The sequence below is a fragment of the Acanthaster planci genome, linkage group LG02 (assembly GCF_054643075.1).
Source record: "Acanthaster planci isolate LZ-2023a linkage group LG02, COTS_SCS, whole genome shotgun sequence".
Classification (NCBI taxonomy): domain Eukaryota; kingdom Metazoa; phylum Echinodermata; class Asteroidea; order Valvatida; family Acanthasteridae; genus Acanthaster; species Acanthaster planci.
The window spans coordinates 1,169,502-1,188,415 of NC_141778.1; the positions used below are offsets into that span (position 1 = coordinate 1,169,502).

Genomic DNA, 18,914 nt, shown 5'->3' on the forward strand with positions numbered 1-18,914 from the left:
GCGTACGCGTCAAATATTTTTACGTTCGATCAAAACTTATAGCGCGTGGAGATGCAACGCGCACAACCGACCAACGCCACAGAAACTCGTGCAACAAAGTTGGAACCAAAGATTGTATAGCGCCGCGCAGCGGCGCAAGATGGGCAACTCTCCACTGAATCGCGGCGCTATACAATCTTTGGTTGGAACGGCACGTTCAAAAAAGAATAGCAAGTAAACAAAATGAAACAAAATGTTTACCCTAAAGACAGGTTTCATCTCGAAAATTACCTTTTCTGACAAATGAACGTCCTGCATAAGAAATGTATGATACTACGGGTTTAAATACTTGGACTCACACTTGAAATTATCAATTATTGCCAGCTGTTCGTGGTTTCAAAGACTCATTATGGTCCATCTTCACGTCACGCAGCTAAGAAACAAAGGATGTGCTCGCCATCGCCGCGCAAGGCTGAATGAGAAGAGTTTGAACGTAGGAGGCGCTTGTCGCACAACACTCTCCCCCCCCGACAGAGATCATATTGAAGTTCTACTTATGATCTCTCCCATTTCCACATATGATCTCTATTGTTCCAAAGGCACACTCTAAAAACTCCAGGGTTAGATTGGCCCAGAATAAGGTCCCATTCGGCATGGCCCTTTTCCGGAACAAATGACCAAGAAAGGGTCAAATATGACCCGAAAGGGTGTCATATTTTGACCCAGAAAAGGGTCACGCCGAATGGGACCCAATTCTGGGTCAATCTGACCCGGGATTTTTTAGAGTGCAACGCGTAGACCATAACCGTGATTTTGAAAAGTATGGGCCAACTATGGGCGAAACGACGGATGGCAGGGCGTTCGGTGGGCATTACAACATGGCATGTGCACAGGCAACATGAGACTGAAACACCTGGCGCTTCATCATTGACTTCTCCGGTAGTTGAAGTAGCTTGTACTCACGGCAGTACACCAACCACGCATTCACGATGGCCATCATGAGAGTCTGCCAAAACAAGTACATGTACCAGCGCCGTGACTTCAACCGAAACCTGTACTTGGCCAGGTGGCTGTTCATCAAGTCAATGCCGCCCATGAATTTATTATACGCCTTGATGATGGCTGGGCGTTCAACTTCCCGGTGGTCTTTTGCAGCAGAGTCCCATCGGCGAACGGTGTCAATTGGCTCAATACCTGTGTACGTCGACAGGAGAGTTACAGCTTTGTTATCAACCCATCTCACTGCTATGGTGTTGTGGCTGTCTTCAACGCAATGGTCGTATGTTCCCCTTTCCTCCTTACGCAGCTTCTTTTCATCTTCCAGCTTGCAGCCAGAGATTCGATTCTTGCGAACTGTGCCGACATAGTGCATTCCCAGCTCTTTGTTTTTTACAAGGAGGGGAACACCTGTGAAGAGGTTGTCAGCGAATATCTTGTAGTTGACATGCTGAGGTAGTGTGGCAGCAAGTTTCAAAACAACATCAGCACCTTGACCAAGTTCTGAGCGTTTGTCGTCACCTCCTTGGTATACGTCGAAGTCGTGAACCAAGCCATCAGTTCCAGCTCTCACTCAGATCTTGAATCCCCAGGGATGAGGCTTGTTCGCAGCATACTGCCTGATGCTGGCTGTCTTGCCTTTGTATTGTACTATTATCTCGTCGATGGAGTTATGCTCATGCGCCACTACTTTCAAGCAGTTTTTTTGCATCATATTTAGCCATGGACGGATTTTCCATAGCTTGTCAGCCTTCCTGCCCTCATCAGTCACTGCCAAATTATTGACAAAGTACAGTCAGTAAGTACTGGAATCGATTTCGACTCATGACTCCACTGACTGGTTCATGATTTGTCCCGTTCTCCCAGTAAGCACAACTCCAGCCATCTGAACGAATCCCATACGGTAGAACATTCCAATCAATTGCTCCAGCTCTTTCCGTGATAGATTTGCAACATGTCTATTCTTCTGAGCACTGTATTGGTTTGAGTATTCTACGACATGGTCCAACATGTTGTCAGTGATAAATCATTGGAAATACCCAAATGGTGTATCCAACTCCATTGAAGGAGGAACATCATCAGTTGGCCCAGTGAATGTTGCATCAGGTGCTATGAAAGTTTTTTCTCCCACCGATAGACTGGTGATGTCTTCTTAGCTTTTTTGGTGCAGACGTACTTGCGATGTTGACAAGTGGCTCGTCATCTGATTAACTGCAGCTTTCATGGCTGTAATCTGTGCCGACATCTGATGCACTCTTCAGCACTTCATCTGAATCGCTGTCATCTATTGACCCATCATCGCTCTCATCACAATCCAAAACTTGCAACACATTTTTTGCATGAAACCGGCCCCTTTGATGGGAAGCCATCCTCCTTTACAAAAAATCACTTTTATCACCAGCAATACTACTCGATGACATGAAGAAACATGAAATTGCAAGAACAGAACTGCAGGAGTTGAGCTGGCTAATGCATGCACATACATGTAAACTTATGTCTCAATAGTTGTAAGCCTACATGTAATTGGTTTCCCCACACTTCTCTCAGACTTTGTCCCAGTTCAAACACAAATCCCCTCCAAATTAAGGTAAAGAGAGGGAATTCCTGTGAAAGGTCATGACGTGTCAGTTGTACCTTAAACAACCTATAGAGGTCGCTATTTATGTTACATCGATGTAACTGTGGGCTTTGGTGGGCACTGGGAAGGAGTTTTGAAATATTTTTAATTAATTTTTTAAAAGCTGTTACAAATATGTCACATGGGGCTCCTCAGGGATTTAAAGTAGTACATCATCAAGCTCTTCCAGTTTTGTTAACGTTTTATTAGCGAAACACATTAAAACAGACGCAGTACTGGGAATGTTTTCTTCAACATCCATCACATCGAAGTGTTGGGAATGTTCGTCTTTACACAACACCACATCCATCAAATTGAAGTGTTCTGAATTAATTTTGGTAAAATTAGTGACATGGGTTTTTTTGTATGGTAAAGTACGCTTGGTTTTACATTCAACCGTTTACTCGAAAAATGGACATATCTTAAAGAACCAAACTCTGAATTCAGAAAATTTAAAGCAAAATGCATAAAATGTACGTAATATGTAGGGCCTACTACTTAACAACTACGAAAAATCCAATTTTATCCGAGAAATTCGTTCGTGCGTCCCTGGTATTTTCTGATCTATGTCATGGGTAAAAAAAACAAAACAAAACAAAAAAAGGTGAACAGAGAATTTTATGACCAACACAGTGGCCTACTCCTTGAAACCAAAGTATAAAAACTGTGCAGTGTTGCCAAAAACCAGACATTCTCCTTTGGCAAAGCTTTGTTCAAATAAATTACTTCGGCAAAAGTCATTGTTCCAATTGATTCAAAAACCAGAATTAGAAGCCATTATTCGGGTGGCATAACGCTGGTGATCAGGTAGGAGGTAATTAAACGCGCGTTACATACCTCGTCGACCGATAGGGTGTCGTGATTTGCCAAATGCACGCACGCGTCAAGCTGAAGAATGTGCGTGTGTGAGTTGCAACGCCCCCCAGTAATGGCATCTAATAACTGGATTGGTCTATAAACGTCAGTATTTCACTCCAACACTAACCACAAGTATGAGTGGTTGAAGAAAACAAACATTTCCAGAAAAATAAGAAATGCTGGCCTTAAGATGTTTAATAATAAGAGAAACACACGATACCGAGGTTTTTCCTCTTCCCAAGCAGAAAAAATAGAATAACATCGATATAAATGTATTAAAGAATTGTAATGCTGGGCTTAACCTACAACTCGCGTCGAGTTATGAGTTGCCATGCTACAAGCTTTGTCAGAATAAATTATTTCCCAAAGGTGAATATTGTGGCTTAAACGGTTGTACGTTAATAAACACGAATGAAGAAAATACGTATGTTTAAGTAAACTGAAATATGTTGACTTAAACACAGTCTCTTATAGCAAACACTTGGGAAAATACGAAAGCCCAAGATGTTTTCTTTCATTAAAACAATTCAAAGGCATTTTTAACACCCTGGTGAGTTGTCAAAATGATTAATGACAGCAAGTTACCATCTTGCTTGACCCTTGAATGTATTATTACTGTAAATAAAAGCATTCAAAAGTATACCTGTTTAATTACTGTCGGTGAATTTGTTACACACATCTTCATGTTCTGTTGCTGCTATATATATATTTAGGATAAAAGCTTTTTTCTGTGCTAATAATTCAAAGCTGCCGAACAATTCCTAATATAGGAAATATGATTAGCATATGTGGTCCTATCATGATGATATTAGAAATAATATCACAAGATTCCGCATTTAGTTAGGAAATTCCTTAGATATAAGGACAGCTATTTAATGGAATGGGCGGCCTGCTGCACCCATATTGGTCAAATACCCAGACCTCATCCAAAGAAGTTTTGATGGAAAAGACATATGCAGTGCATAATGGTAAGCAAGAGCATGGAGCTCCATGGAGAGAGTGAAAGAAACCCCTTGACAGGAGAACTAGAGGAAAACTAGACAGTCTTCTGTAAAGTAATAGGTTTGCTAGTCTCTGGATTTAAGATAGAAACCTTTGTTGTCTTTAATTGTTCAAAAAAGTCTTTTGTAGGAAACTAACTATGCTTGTCTGAGGATCTGTAAGGAAGAAACCATGAAAGGTCTTGGAGAATGATGGAGACCAATAAAGCCACCCTGGTTCTCAAACCACCCTAGAAGTAGGACTGTAGTGTTCCGCGTCGACGGATGTCACTGGTCCAGCAGTGGAAGCCACCTCCGTAAGAGTTGGCATAGCGCATGGAGGCCTTCACCGTCTTGATGCCTAACTTCTCAAACATCTTGATGGTGGGTGTCTCGTTGGCATCAACCATGACCCGGTCATGGTCCAACATCAGCACGTTCATGGACAGCCACTTGGAGCCCAGCCACATGGGGTGATCTGTTGTACAGCAAAAACATGACAATTCAAAGCAGATCCTGCAAGTGTTACCTCTAGCTGTACATTGAATTTACATCCCTTTGACTTGATTCCATTGAAGCTGTGTTCTTCGTAATCGAACCTTCTGGCTGAAGTACTAAAATATGACTAGTCTCTAAATAAATAACTTTAGAGACTAGCCCATCCTGCTCAATCAAAAACCTGGTATCAGTTCAGACCATACATACCGGCAGGTATGATAGGCCTGGCTGTTTCCACAACATCCCATCCTGCCTTCTTGAAGTAATCCAGTTGATGGCAACCACGCTCTGGGTTTGACAGGACAAGCCCTGGTCGCAGGAGCATAAAGGTGGCATCGATGTGCATGGGCCGAGGGTCCTCAAATGTCAGCAGATGGACGTTATACTCATTACCAAGGTGACGAGCCATCCACTGAATGCCAAGCATATTGGTCACCTGATGCAAGAATTGCATGAGATTCTGGTTCACCCACAAGCACTAATTTAATCTTCCAATGAGCCACCATGTTACCAGGCAAATTGTAGTTCTAACTGTCAAGCAGTCGAATTTCGAGCAGGCTGTGTACAACAATGGAGACTTCATGTCAAACAATGTAAGTTTTATAAGGCCTTCATGGCCTGAATACTTTTGAAAAGTTTGAGCAGCTGATAAAAGCTGGAACTCAATTCAATAAAAATAATGTACATCCACAAAAATTACAACACAACAAAATCAACTTCGGCAGGAAATGCATCCTTGAAAATTTCACATCTAAAGCAAGGAAACTCTGATAAGATTGCAAAATTTCAAAACTTACTGACTAGTTCCACTGTGAAATTCAAGCCATTCGACATACCGAATGCTAACGTGCCTGGAAACACTACAAGCTACCAATCCTTGGGGGAAAGGTTCTTGGAAAGACGACATGGCAAGGGGAGTAAATAAAGAGAAAGCAGAACCCACAAAATTATTTGTCAATGAAAGAAGGAAAAACAGTGCCAGGGATTAAATTGGATTTAATAAAATAATCCACTCATGAATGTTCCAGTCCTGACCTGTCCAGTTTTCTCGTTGCTGATTCAGGAGTTCTCCATGTTGTCTGAGTTTGGAGTTCAACTCTGTGTCAAGTTTGGGAATGTGGCCAAGTCAAGTCTCCACACTTGGAGTATACATGTCTGAAGTCAAGTCAGTCATACCAAAGCTCATGGTTTTAAGGTAAAAGTAAAGACTTCAGGTCTAAACTTCATTTTTCCATTTTCTTCAAGTCAGTCACAAGCTAATCACATCACGGTATCATGAGCAATCTTTCCATCAACCCTGAGACCAAGTCTACTAATCTCAAACATTCAAAAAAAGTTTCTGCACATCCTTTGTTGGTTCCATAAGACAGACATCCACCTCTGCATTGTCACACATATCATAAAAACCAGTGCAATAGCATATTTACAAACAACACATTTTATATAAATGATTAGCAGGCCTTTTAAACCATCAGACTAGCAAATACAATGTTAACAGAGGGCTCGCTTTCTCGAGGATTTGAGCGTGAGGTCATACTATCCGTTCCGAGCGGAACAAAAGAAGGCGTATTTTTGTGGTACTCACTGCATAGGTGTGCCATAAGGCACGCATGTATATGAGCGTTTGATGTGGAACACGCTGAGTACGCATAACAAATTTATTGTGGCATGTATGGTCTTTGCCTACACACAGAACGTGTGCAAGAACCCACTTCTAACCACCTGTCTTTCTTTCGCCAACTGGGGGTGCACTGCAGCTCGGAAGGGATAGTTTGGTATGGCCTTTTAGTACATGAGCATTTGTAAGTATGGCATAGATTTCAAGGCATTATATACATGTAGTGCATCATCCATTCTAGGATGTGACACACCGTCTGAATTACATGGAGATGGCTAGCACTGACTGTAATTTTTCACTAATGAGTTCAAACATACCTGACTTCTCTGTACAAAGATATCTCTTCCTGCTCTGACAAAATCAGCAGCATCAAAGCAGGGCTCAAACTCAGTGGTGAAGTGCCGTCCTTGGTGATGCTGATGGGTTCGTTCTTCATCTGAGAGGTCCATGACATCCTCGAGTGACACACCACCGGAAAAGACAGTTAACAATATGATGGGGTGGGAGAGGAGCTGGAGGGGTAACTTATTTCGTGGAATAATTGACAAGCCCTTTTGAGGTTCAAAGACTTCAAAGGTTAGCACTTGAGGAGAAAATGTTTCTCTGTCATGTGTGGCTGTGTGGGCCTGGTCTACTTTGCCCCGCCTCCAAATACTTGTATGGATAAATCATCCGACTGTGCAATTCATCAGACATGGGTGGATCAGAGGGTGTGGTCTACTTAGTCCCTACCTAATTAGGATACATGGTTGGTTTAACCCTCGCTGTACAGTTTGTCATGCATGAGTAGATTTGGGGTAAGGTCTAATGAGCTCCGTCTTGATAGTTAAAGATAAGTTTACAATTCAACAGACAGGGTTGGGTTGTTGGGTGTGGTCTATGATCTCCTTAGCTGCCTGCCTTTAAGATCTTTGGTGGAGAACCTTACCTTGCTGTACACTTCATAAAGCATGAATCTTTCTGGGAGGGAATGATACTAAGCCCTTCCTACTTGTAGATGTACTTGGGTGAAACCTTACCACATTGTAGAGTTCATCAGACATGAGTGGCTTTGGAGGTGTGGTCCATTTAGCTCCTGCCTTGAAGTATTCCTTGATCAGTTCCCGATAGGCGCGGTACTCAAAGAACCTGGACCGCCATGCCATTGGACACTCGATGATCTCTTCACCAACAATCAACAGAATATCACGAGGCATAGCACAGTACATGCCTGGAGCAAATGAAAACATTTAGTGAGGATGATGGGAAAAAATGGACGATGGTTGATAGATTGCCTGAATCCAAAATGCAAGTTTTTTATTTAAAAAAATGCAGAATATGGGCTCAAAAAATCCATCAGTTCAGAATATAATTGCATCTTCAAAAGCTTTAAGGTTTTAGAAGGACATATACAGCAAATTTGAGGAAGTGAATCCAATTTAATAATGGAGACATTGAAACAGAAACACTTTGAGTTTGATGATCTATCACAACAGAAAAGGCAAGCATTATTTATTGGTTCAAGGCTTGCATTAGTCTAGCTGTGTCAATCATAACGTGATCAGTGTATGGGAATACTGCTATTTAAATTTCACTCAAGTCGAGTCAATCATATCAAAATGACTCAAGTCCTTTGGGAGAATGCATCCCACCTCTTGAGCTAAAGTCTGGTGTCTTGTACTCATCGCTGAAGTCAATGGGATCAGGTCGTCGGACAATAATGCCCTCCTGGTTGAGTATGTTGCAGACTTCCTCAACCTCAGCTATGGCTTTTTCAGTGTGTTCTTTGGGCCACGGCTTGCCCTGATTCGCTTTGAAGAACTCCCAGTTATTTTGGTTGGCGGAAACCTCAAAGAGGAAATGGAATCATAACGTATGCATGAGACAGACAAAATTTGTCAGTTAATTTTGCTTCTTCACATCCTTGTCAATCTGTTTACAGCATATTTTCGAAAAAAAATTGGGAGTGTTTTTCTAAAACAAAAATTAGCTTTTATTAGCCTCCACAATTTCAAGAAATGCCTGCCAAAAATTGACAGACACTGTCGATATAGGAAATTATGCTAACGTCACACACTCACTTTCAATTCAGGGGTGAATGGGGGAACGATGCCATTCTCGATTCGGCCTACCACTACCTCCTCAAGGGGGTCCCACTCATTGTAGGAACAGACAGGGCTTGCCTTAGCTAGTTGCTCCTTGACTTGGTAGGCAGTGGGCATTGTCGATTCCAATCGCTGGCTGGATTGGAACTTGGCCATACCAACTGAAGATTCTGCTTGGGTCAACTGAGCAAGGTGAGAAACATTCAAAGAGAGCTCATAACACGGATGTTACAGACTAAGCTAACAAGATGCCAAAGTGGCACCAGACTAATGTACGTCTTCCTCACTTTGAGGCGAGTGTGCATTAATTGGGCACATCATAACATCCTATAATTGGTGGAAGAGACATATAACACATGCATACCCCCCCATGTGAGTGTGAAGTCATCAACAGTGATGGACTTTATCATTCTGGTTGCTGAATTACCATAGAGTTGAAAATGATCACACCTCTTCAGTTGTTTGCAACATATCCTGTCCACTGCAATTTTGACTAAAATTTTGTTTTTTTTTTTAAACTTCAAAAGAAATTACAGTTACATGTTTTTTTCTTGATGTATATTTCACAAAGTTACAGACCCAGTAAATTTCAATTTAGCAACAAGAGCCCGGTGATTACTATCCATGTCAAGAGCATTAGGGTACTAGGTCCAAAATGATGAGCATTTTTGGCTTGTTTGCAGATGTAAATTTGACCTATTTCTTAATCATTCAATATTTACAAGTTTTCAAAGTTATTCATTAAGAAAACAAAGCATAGAAATTGCTTAAATGAGTTTATTATAATTATTATTATTTCAGTTCCCAAGGTTCCTTTTTCTTCAAACACCAAAAACACCAACTGACTAAAAAATAGTTGTATCATTATGAATGGATGTCACCTGCACAAGGGTCTCTTCATATTAAGACATTTTCCTAGGGTCCTTGTTTACGGCAGACACAGACATACATGTACTGAAAACTGACCTTAATCTGAAATAAGTCTGATACACACTTGTACTTTGACCTCCCTTGAACACAGCAGGTGCATTAAAAATCCCATTATGTAACTAAGTGTCTAGGGCAAGGACCAGTTGACTATAACCCTGATAACAGATCTCCCTCACAATTAATTACAACCAAATTTTATCATGACCATAAACTATACTGGGTGAGCTGTCTATTAATACTTAATTATCCCCAGAACTGTGGGGTTAATTATTTACCACCAGAACTGTGGGGTTAATTATTTACCACCAGAACTGTGGGGTTAATTATTTACCACCAGAACTGTGGGGTCCAAGGTCTGTCCTGCTCCCCACAATAATTAATATTAACAATCATATGCTAAACATTACAAATGCTCAAAGGCGCATTACAGAATCAACTTCATAAGGAATTTAAAACCATAGAGATTATATAAAGTTACCTAAAATAAAGTAAGGGGAAAAATATATACAATCCAATCATATCTTGCCACTCACCAGCACCGAGATGGAATTTTATGGGTCTCAATTGGATTCCCCTCAAGGAGAACATACTTTTGACATTGTCCCTTCCCACATGAGTGGAGGTACCCATGTAAGCCCCATCTCTTCAATCACTTTGCAGTTACCCAATCCTTGTTTAAGGTTTCATCCTAATCCACATTCTTTTCTATTGAGACAGAGGATGAAGCCCCCAGACTAGAGACAGATTTATGAACTGGTAAATTTACTCAGTGGTCCATCCAGACAGTCTCCCTTTGTACACCCTCCACACTTTTTTGTCCACAGTTTTACAACCCTAACTTATAAATACTGCAACCAGCCAGCCTGCACCAAAATAATTAACCACTCTCCAGCTAACATTCAGTTTTTAGTAGCCTGGAATGTCTGCCACTGAGTGTCCTTCCGGCAGTAGAGAGGTCCGAAGATCGGTCCTTCTCGAACTCCTTCAACACCACACTGCCCATGACATTAGTTTGTGTTTTGGAATAGACCGTGTATCTTTTGTTCAGCATCGCCACCACGTGAATAATGTTTTCTTTTGAAATCCGAAATTTGCCTGGAACTAGTATAACAAGGCTACATGCACCCTGAAAAAAGTACATGTACATATGTTACACCCGGTGTTCGACGCTCACCTTAACCGAGTTGACTGCTCTGATGCCTCGAAGTCGAAGGCCGAGTTGCATGCTTCTAAGGAAAGCCATCTTTTAGAGAAGTTTCAATACAAAATATCTCTGAGAAGAAAAAAAATGAAAAAGCAAACTTCAGTCCAAATTTAAGGCAAACAGTTGGTCTGAGTTACTGAAGCTTTAAGACTCTACAAATCGCCTCTTTTATTACAATTATGGTCAAGACCAGGGGCGGGCGACCAACAGTCAAGAACGTGACGTCGTCTGTTGGGTATAGGCCCCTGGCCCCAATGTACAGTACATGTTGTACATGTCATGCATCTTGCAGCTTGACATATCAATATTCTCCGCGATCAACGCAATATCGCAAGTAGGCCTACGTCAAAACTAATCGAGAATCCAACATGATCATAGTTCCTTACAGTGCAGAAACAGTTCTCTCAGTACCAGCTCAATGGTATCAAGCAGGGTGAATGAATACTGCAATAGAGCGTCTAGCATGTGGGATCAGAAATGCGCCTGGACCGTCACCTGACAAATTTGACAATAGGTTTATTCCCTGTGACTTTAATATCATGCGATCCAGGAGACAAACAAAGTCTTGTACATTGACGACAAGTATGCAATGGTCGTGTATGGGCGGAGCAACCGTGACGAGCATGCTGTGCACGCGTGCATGAGGCGGACCTTGGTCGCGACGGTAATCTTTTTGACTAGTGGCAAGCCATGGAGAAATAAAACACACAAGCGAAGTTACAAAAGCTTCACGATCCTGGCAAACGTTCCCAGCCCCACATGTGAAGCAAGATTTGAGAAAGAGACCCCCCCCCCTTGTGTTGGTCATTGCTTCACTGGAATCTGAGGAATTCTTTTTTAGACATCAAGGGGGGGGGGTTTGGATAACATTTGTCTAGAGTGGGTATATCGATTGGACATGATTGACAGATGGTCGTAGGTCCGAGTTAGTATTGGGTCCGAGTTGGCATGGGTCCGAGTTGGTCCTGGGTCCGAGTTAGCATGGGTCCGAGTTGGAATGGGTCCGAGTTGGTTTGGGTCCGAGTTGACCTAATCCCGACATGTTGGGGGGGGGTACTCCTCCGTCTCATTTCTGACTGGATAGACAGCTCCAGTCTCGTATGTACTGACTGGTACTTAGGGGCTAGGATGTGTTGAGAGAAATTTACATTTCGTTTTTCCTTTTTCAGGACTCATTTTTCGACAAGTTTATCCGGATTTGGAAATTGTTGCATTACCGTAACTTTGTTGCTTATTATTTCTGTAAAATTTGAATAAATTGAAAGTAATCCGTTAATAAAATTGTTGCTACGTAATTAAGCAGCAAACTGAAAGGCCATTGTTTTTCCCCAATTGCACTGTTGGAAGTTTCTGTCACTTCGTGAAACTATGAAACGTATGTCATGAGAAAACGCAATAGTTACCTTTGAATACTTGCGCACGTATTCTTTTTCATAGATAGCGCACACGTCATAGGCCAACCCTGCTATCGAAGGGACTTTAATTAAGTTGTCACTTCGGCCCCCCCCCCGAAATTTCGGCATCTGAATCTTTTGCCAAGAACTGTATACATGTACATGTCAAAACCCTATAGACACTGTAGACTTTTGTTACCTAACACATCCCCAACAATAACCAACACAAAACGGGGACATTCTCTCCGTCCAATATCTTGATTCAAAATGCGGGGCTATGAATGTCCAGCAGCTGGTCTTCGCTTCCGGAGGCCGGTTTACGAAACGGTCACACCGAGCTTTATACTTGTTTCTGATTACAAAGAAAGTGAACAACATTTTGCTTCAAAACCATGTCAATTTATTTTTTGAGTCGAATGTAGAAAAGTGGCCAGAATTACGGAAAAGGTCAAGATAAAAAACTTGTCGATTTTCCAGGTTTTTGTACAGTGGCGTAGCTTGGGCGGTGCACCAGAATCACCTGACCTATCTCAACTTTTGACGAATGTGGGATTTTAGCATATTATTGTTATGCATGATGAAATCTTTATTTTCTGAACATTTAAAACTCATAGGTGCTCTGAAAAGCTAATTAAATTAATTTGGGTAATTACATATTTTACCTTGGGGCCTTCCATTAAATTAGTACTTCACATACCGACACAAACGCATCCAGATGGTGAAACATAGACAACGCTGTTTTATTTCCATCCTTGAATTAACTTACACAGTCTGGTACCTATCCATGTCATTTGAAGTTCAGTCATTCAGAACCAGTCTTTGGCGCTGTTTGCAAAATGTAGTTGTATTCGGTTGCGATCCGAGGCAAATTGGAATACAACGAATTTATCAATGTCATGGTTATGTAAGGTTCAGTGGATAGGAGGTACTGTGAACAGGTGCGACATGCAATCACAGTACAGAAATGCGTCACTTCACGCTTGCTATCGCAGCAACGACAAATAACACGTTCAATCTGTTAATTTATTATTACTTTAGTTTAAAGTCACTTTCGTAGACAAATGTAGAAGGGCGAGCCTTTTAATTACTTAATCATTACTTAGCTAGCCTGAAAGCGGTGGATTGCATAAATAAGACATACGTTTCCACTTTTCCCAAACAATGAAAAGAGAGGTTTTTGTGGTTTTTCGTATCTGGAAACCACCGGAAGCAACAGATCGTCAATTGTAATCCTCATTAATAAAATGTATGCATATAAAGCAGACAATTTTGTGTATAAGAACGTTTACACAAAGATTAATACATGTCATTTAAATCAGAGTTCATGGAATGGCGATTATGATCAGCAACGCCTGATCAATTCTGTGATGTAGAATCATCAGTAAAAGTAACGACTGCTTATTACGGTAACGCAGTGGCGGGGTCATGCCGGTTGCTGCAGCTCGCACATACCAAATAGATGCGCTGAGTGTGTTATTTTGGTAGATGATGGATTTAATTGATAATTAATTTTGTCTGGTGGTACGCGGAAGGATTTTAAACGAACATCCGCATAGATCAACGTGAAATAGTCTGCGCGCCGCATGCGCTAGCTGCACAGTCGGCCATCGAGAAATCGATATCTGTTTTCACTCATTGAAACAATGAAAATCTCACAGAGTGACATATGGTTTGGGTGCCTCATTCTAACCTAGTACTTAAGATTTTTCAGTTTCATATTATAATTTAACTATCCATCCAACTTCACTACAATACGAAATCTGTGTCAATAAAAGTTAGTATTGTGAGCAGTAGTGTAACGATCAGGGCTGTCAGGGCTATAGGCCAGATCGTGGTGCGACCGACGATTTTTTTCAAAGGAGCAACACAAAAAAATAAGCCCCGGCTGCAATTCAACAGAGATGATTCAAAGATCCCAAATTCACAAAAAGACAAGTCAGCTATCGGAAATTGAAGTCTATTGACCTCAGTGAATTTCAACATGACCTTATTGCATCGCCCCTGATAACTAATCCTGCAACTTCCCTGGATTCCTTAGCCGATCAGTACAATAGAGTACTGGGGCAACTTCTAAATAACCATGCACCCCTCAAGAAACATGCAATAACGGACCGACCTGCTGTCCCTTGGTATAATGAAAGCCTTACCAAAGAAAAACGCCGACGTCGTCAGTTGGAAAGGAAATGGCGAAATACTAAGAACCAAATAGATCATGACAATTTCAAGGCACAACGAGACTTAGTCAAATTCATGTTTCATCAAGCTAAGTCTGACTACTACCATAAGAAAATTCAGGGCTGCGCAGGGGACCAAAAAGCCCTTTTTAAAATAACAAATCATCTCATGCATCGAAGTTCTACTCCAAAACTTCCGACCTGCTCATCCCACGAGGAACTAGCTAGTCGCTTCTCAGCCCATTTTGTCGGCAAAATACACAACATTAGAGACAACTTACAAGCGGTGGCGATTAATCTTCCACCTGCAGTAGTTCATCATGACTCCGCGTGCCAGTCCTCCCTCACAACTTTTGCACCTGCATCCGAAGAGGAAATCATCAAAACCATCAAGATGTCCCCGCCCAAGTCAAGCCCACTGGACCCTCTTCCAACACAACTGGTCAAGAACTGCTTGGACACACTAGCTGGGCCAATAACTCGACTTATCAACATGTCATTTGAAGACGGGCAGTTTCCTAGCTCTTTCAAAGCTGCTCTAGTTACCCCAGTCATCAAGAAAGACAATCTAGACTGTAACGACATGAACAATTACAGACCCATATCTAACCTTTCTTTTGTGTCGAAGGTAGTAGAGAGGGTTGTGGCGGACAGGTTAAACGCACATCTGACTAAGCATCGCCTACGGGAGAACCAACAATCTGCTTACAGAAAACTCCACAGTGTTGAAACGGCTCTAGTGAGTGTTCACAACGATATCATGTGTGCTGTGGATGCCAAAAAAGCGGTGCTGCTCGTCCTGCTTGACCTCTCTGCTGCATTCGACACAATCGATCATGCTGTACTTCTTGAAAGATTGAATGTTAATTTTGGTATAAAGGGATTAGCTTTGACCTGGCTCCAATCGTATCTTAGTAATCGCCGTCAGGCTGTGCAGATTCTAGGAGCATCATCAGCAGAAACTTGTGTCCCATACGGCGTACCCCAGGGCTCTGTCCTCGGTCCTGTACTCTTTACCCTTTACACTTCTCCACTTGGACACATTTCTCGCAAACACGGTCTACAGTCACATTTCTACGCCGACGACACACAATTGTACACAACATTTTGCCCGACTATCAGTGGCGACGACTGTAATGCACTCCACTCCATGACATCTTGTTTACATGATATACAAGAGTGGATGGCTGCAAACTTCCTGAAGTTCAACTCCCAAAAAACGAAATTTCTAATTATCTGTTCTCCACAGCTCAGAAATAAATTCCACATTCCAAACATGCAGGTTGGTGATGCCCAGGTAGTACCGTGTTCAGATGCACGTAATCTTGGCGTTTTGTTCGATCAGCACGTGACCTTCGAGAAACACGTCTCACACATTTGTCAAACATCATACGCTCATCTCCGGCGCATCGCTACTATCCGGCGAATGCTTACAAATCAGGCAGCCGAACAGCTCATTCATGCTTTCATAACTTCCAGACTCGACTTCTGCAACAGCTTACTTTCTGGTCTCTCTAATAACACGCTCCGTCGCCTTCAACTGGTTCAGAATGCTGCTGCACGCCTGCTAACTGGCCATAAGAAATCCACACACATCACCCCTATTTTCAAGCCCTTCACTGGCTGCCTATCCAGTATAGAATACAATACAAGATCATTTTGCTCACATTCAAAGCACTTCACGGTTCCGCCCCCGACTATGTACAATCACTATTACAGGTTCGCAGCTCCAGGTCGGGCTTGAGGTCATCAGGAAAGTCACTATTTGTTCCTCGAACCCGCCTGAGCAGTTATGGTGACAGGGCCTTTTCAAGTGCCGCCCCCCGTCTTTGGAACTCCCTCCCGGTAGATCTGAGAGAAACACATAACCCCACACTCTTTGCCCAGAGATTAAAAACCCACCTTTATGTCCTAGCTTTTCCTTCTTGAGACCGAGGCTCTTTCATCAGACCGGCGCCTTTGAATGGTCACCAGATACAGGCGCCTTATAAATGCTGTATTATTATTATTATTTCAAATTGGGAGGCACGGGCATCCGCGGAAAGGGGGGGGGGACTTCCCCCTGTAGCCGTTACGCCACTGTTTTTGTAACTGGTAATACTTAATGGCGGGGACTGGATCCTTGCTTGCTCTTGGTGATCTACAACTTAACCTGTGCAGCAAACGGTCTTGAGTGTTTGCAAGTGTTTTTGATGTCATTCTGTTAGTTTTATTTCTTATAAGCAGGCAATATCGACATGCGAAATTAACCTTTTATTAAACCTAAACCCAATAACGGGGGGTACCCATTTTTTATTCAAGTTGACTGTTTGGTTGTGCTTGGTCTATGATAATCACATGCAGCTTCGTGACTAAACCCAAGAAATAATCTGGAATGCGATGAATACCGAACGTCTAGATTAGGCTCAAAACGGCAAGGTTTTACAGACAATGTTTCGAAACAGTTCCTCAGATTTTATTGAAAACAGCATGAAAACGCAGCGACAGACTTGAACTGTATTTGTACTCTATATATAGATGAAGATTGTTTTGAAATTAAAGCTAAATCCGAAATTGGGTGTTTCATATTCTATTTCATTGCGAGGTGCCTCCCTCTACTCTCGTTTCCAAATATATAGGGAAAACAGTTTCTACTGGTTGATACATGTATTTGAGAAATTAAGTACACCGTATTCAAAGAATCGGTCTCTCCAGTTATTCAACGCTGCTATTTACATGACAAATGGCGGAGAGGGTCACCAAGTGCAGCGCTTCCATTGTGTCAGCAAGGTAAACCCTATTACTTATTCCAGAAAAAAAAAAACATTTGTTTCGCAACCAGACAGGTACTTGGGAATTCCCTACTAAGGGTATACCGATTATTAAACAAACACATCATGTATTCCGGGCTAAGACTTCTCCCCTTGCAAGATTTTTGAAGAAGAAAGCGTTTCTCTACTTTTGGTAGACTACGGTGACCAACATCGATCATTTTTCTGTAAAGGGCTCTGAGTCCTCTTCGGCTTCGGTCTGCTTTGTGTTTACTGGTACTCATACAAAGACGAGAACTTAAAATTCGTGTTCCTGTGCACCACCTCTCGTGCGTTCAAAAGGTTACGTATGATCCTACCATACGCTTGACTGGTGCCCTACAATCACGGTGTCGGTGGCAGGTCCAAAGGGCAAATATTGGGAGAATGTACCTCATACGGGTTCCCACATATTTCGCAATGGTTATGTTATAATAGGTTATCAGCAGTTATTGTGATAACTTATGGTCACAATAACTGACTATATTTTTTATAGCAATCGAATTTTAATCTTCAGCATTTTTCCTCATAATAAACGAATATTTACTAACGTTAGTTTGGGCAAAACTTCAATTCAAGTCGTTCTCAAAGTATGAATTCATGCGCAATGCAATGTAATCCAAATAGCGCCTTTTGTTATCACACCTATGCTATAGCATCGTAGAATTTGACGCTTTCCAAAAATGTTAACAATCTTCAAGAAGCAACTAAGAAACGAAGCTTGGCTGGAAATCTGCACTTGTAAATGAACAGACTTGAATGCACGTGTATATGGAGAACCAAGCGATATTTAGTTGATTGAGGTGTAATTTAAGGACGTCTGTATGGTCCATGCGGGCTGCTCATGCAGTGCCGACTGTAGCCCGCAGAACTTTGTAACATGCATTATGAAGATCACATCCATAAGCCCTCAGTCATGTCGCAAATACTGCATGGGTGATTTTGCACAATAGTAGAAAGGCACTGCGGGAAGGAAAAAGGTTCAATGTTGAGCGCATGCATTCTATTCAATTCTGTGGTGCCTATGGCGGAAGGCCCATGCAAATTTCACCCAGTACGTGTTTGTGTTAAGTACACGTAATTGAACCAGGGAGAAAACGGCGTTTTTCTGGCTTTTTATCTCTTCATTTTACAAGCTGTGTAAGCTTTTGGCGTTTGCTGGAAATCAAATCGTGTGACATATCATACTAACACTATACATCCTACGGGAAAATACACCCCTGATGGCGCGCTTTCGGAACCCTTAGAAAGGAAAAATAACCTGCAGAGATTTTTGAATTTGTAATTTTTTTCGTTCGGCTACTTCTTAAAACGTCCAACTCGAAAAAGGGTTTGGGAGAATAATTTGCTCGTACATGTATATCAATTTATAGAAACTGGAAAAACACCTGACCTAAAAGAGAAATAGCCTGCCAAAAAATTGACCCATCACCTCTGACAATCTAAAATACATGACGAATATTCCAATACGATGGCCTCGTATACGCAAATGAACATTTTACGATTTGAAATTTTATGGTAGTCTGATAAGCCGAAATAAAAACAGATCAAGATATCATTTACAAAGTGTTTTATTTATAATATAGGCCTAATAAACTTAAAGCAACAATCTACTTTTACGAAAGATTCTAATACTTAATCTAACCTTTGCTGACAACGGTGTGATGTCAACTCCACTGAATCTGGAACCCATCAACTGCATGTAGGCTAGATACATGTAAATCTTTGCAACGTTGTTCAATCTCGTTTTCACGTTAGCACGGGGAGTGAAACCAAACGTACATGAACAAGG

The 18,914-nt window shown here is 41.7% G+C and overlaps 1 protein-coding gene and 1 long non-coding RNA gene across 3 annotated transcripts in view; one reads left to right on the forward strand and one right to left on the reverse strand.

The window, feature by feature from the left end:
• The window catches only part of LOC147799773 (uncharacterized), a 118,555-nt gene that overhangs the window by 85,788 nt on the left and 13,853 nt on the right, over positions 1-18,914 (forward strand). The gene's annotated exons all lie outside the window — the stretch shown is intronic.
• Positions 2,778-18,899, reverse strand: LOC147799777 (glycine amidinotransferase, mitochondrial-like). Of its 2 annotated transcripts, none has more exons than XM_087133214.1 (8): positions 18,768-18,899; positions 10,736-10,834; positions 8,608-8,814; positions 8,179-8,374; positions 7,567-7,757; positions 6,865-7,002; positions 5,137-5,365; positions 2,778-4,909 (listed from the first exon to the last, which is right to left on the reverse strand). In XM_087133214.1, the coding sequence occupies exons 2-8, from the start codon at positions 10,802-10,804 to the stop codon at positions 4,683-4,685; spliced, it is 1,257 nt and encodes a 418-aa protein (XP_086989340.1). In that variant the 5' UTR covers positions 10,805-10,834; positions 18,768-18,899; the 3' UTR covers positions 2,778-4,682. The 2 variants fall into 2 exon arrangements, with proteins under 2 accessions (XP_086989340.1, XP_086989339.1); XM_087133213.1 differs by lacking the exon at positions 18,768-18,899 and adding an exon at positions 11,152-11,309.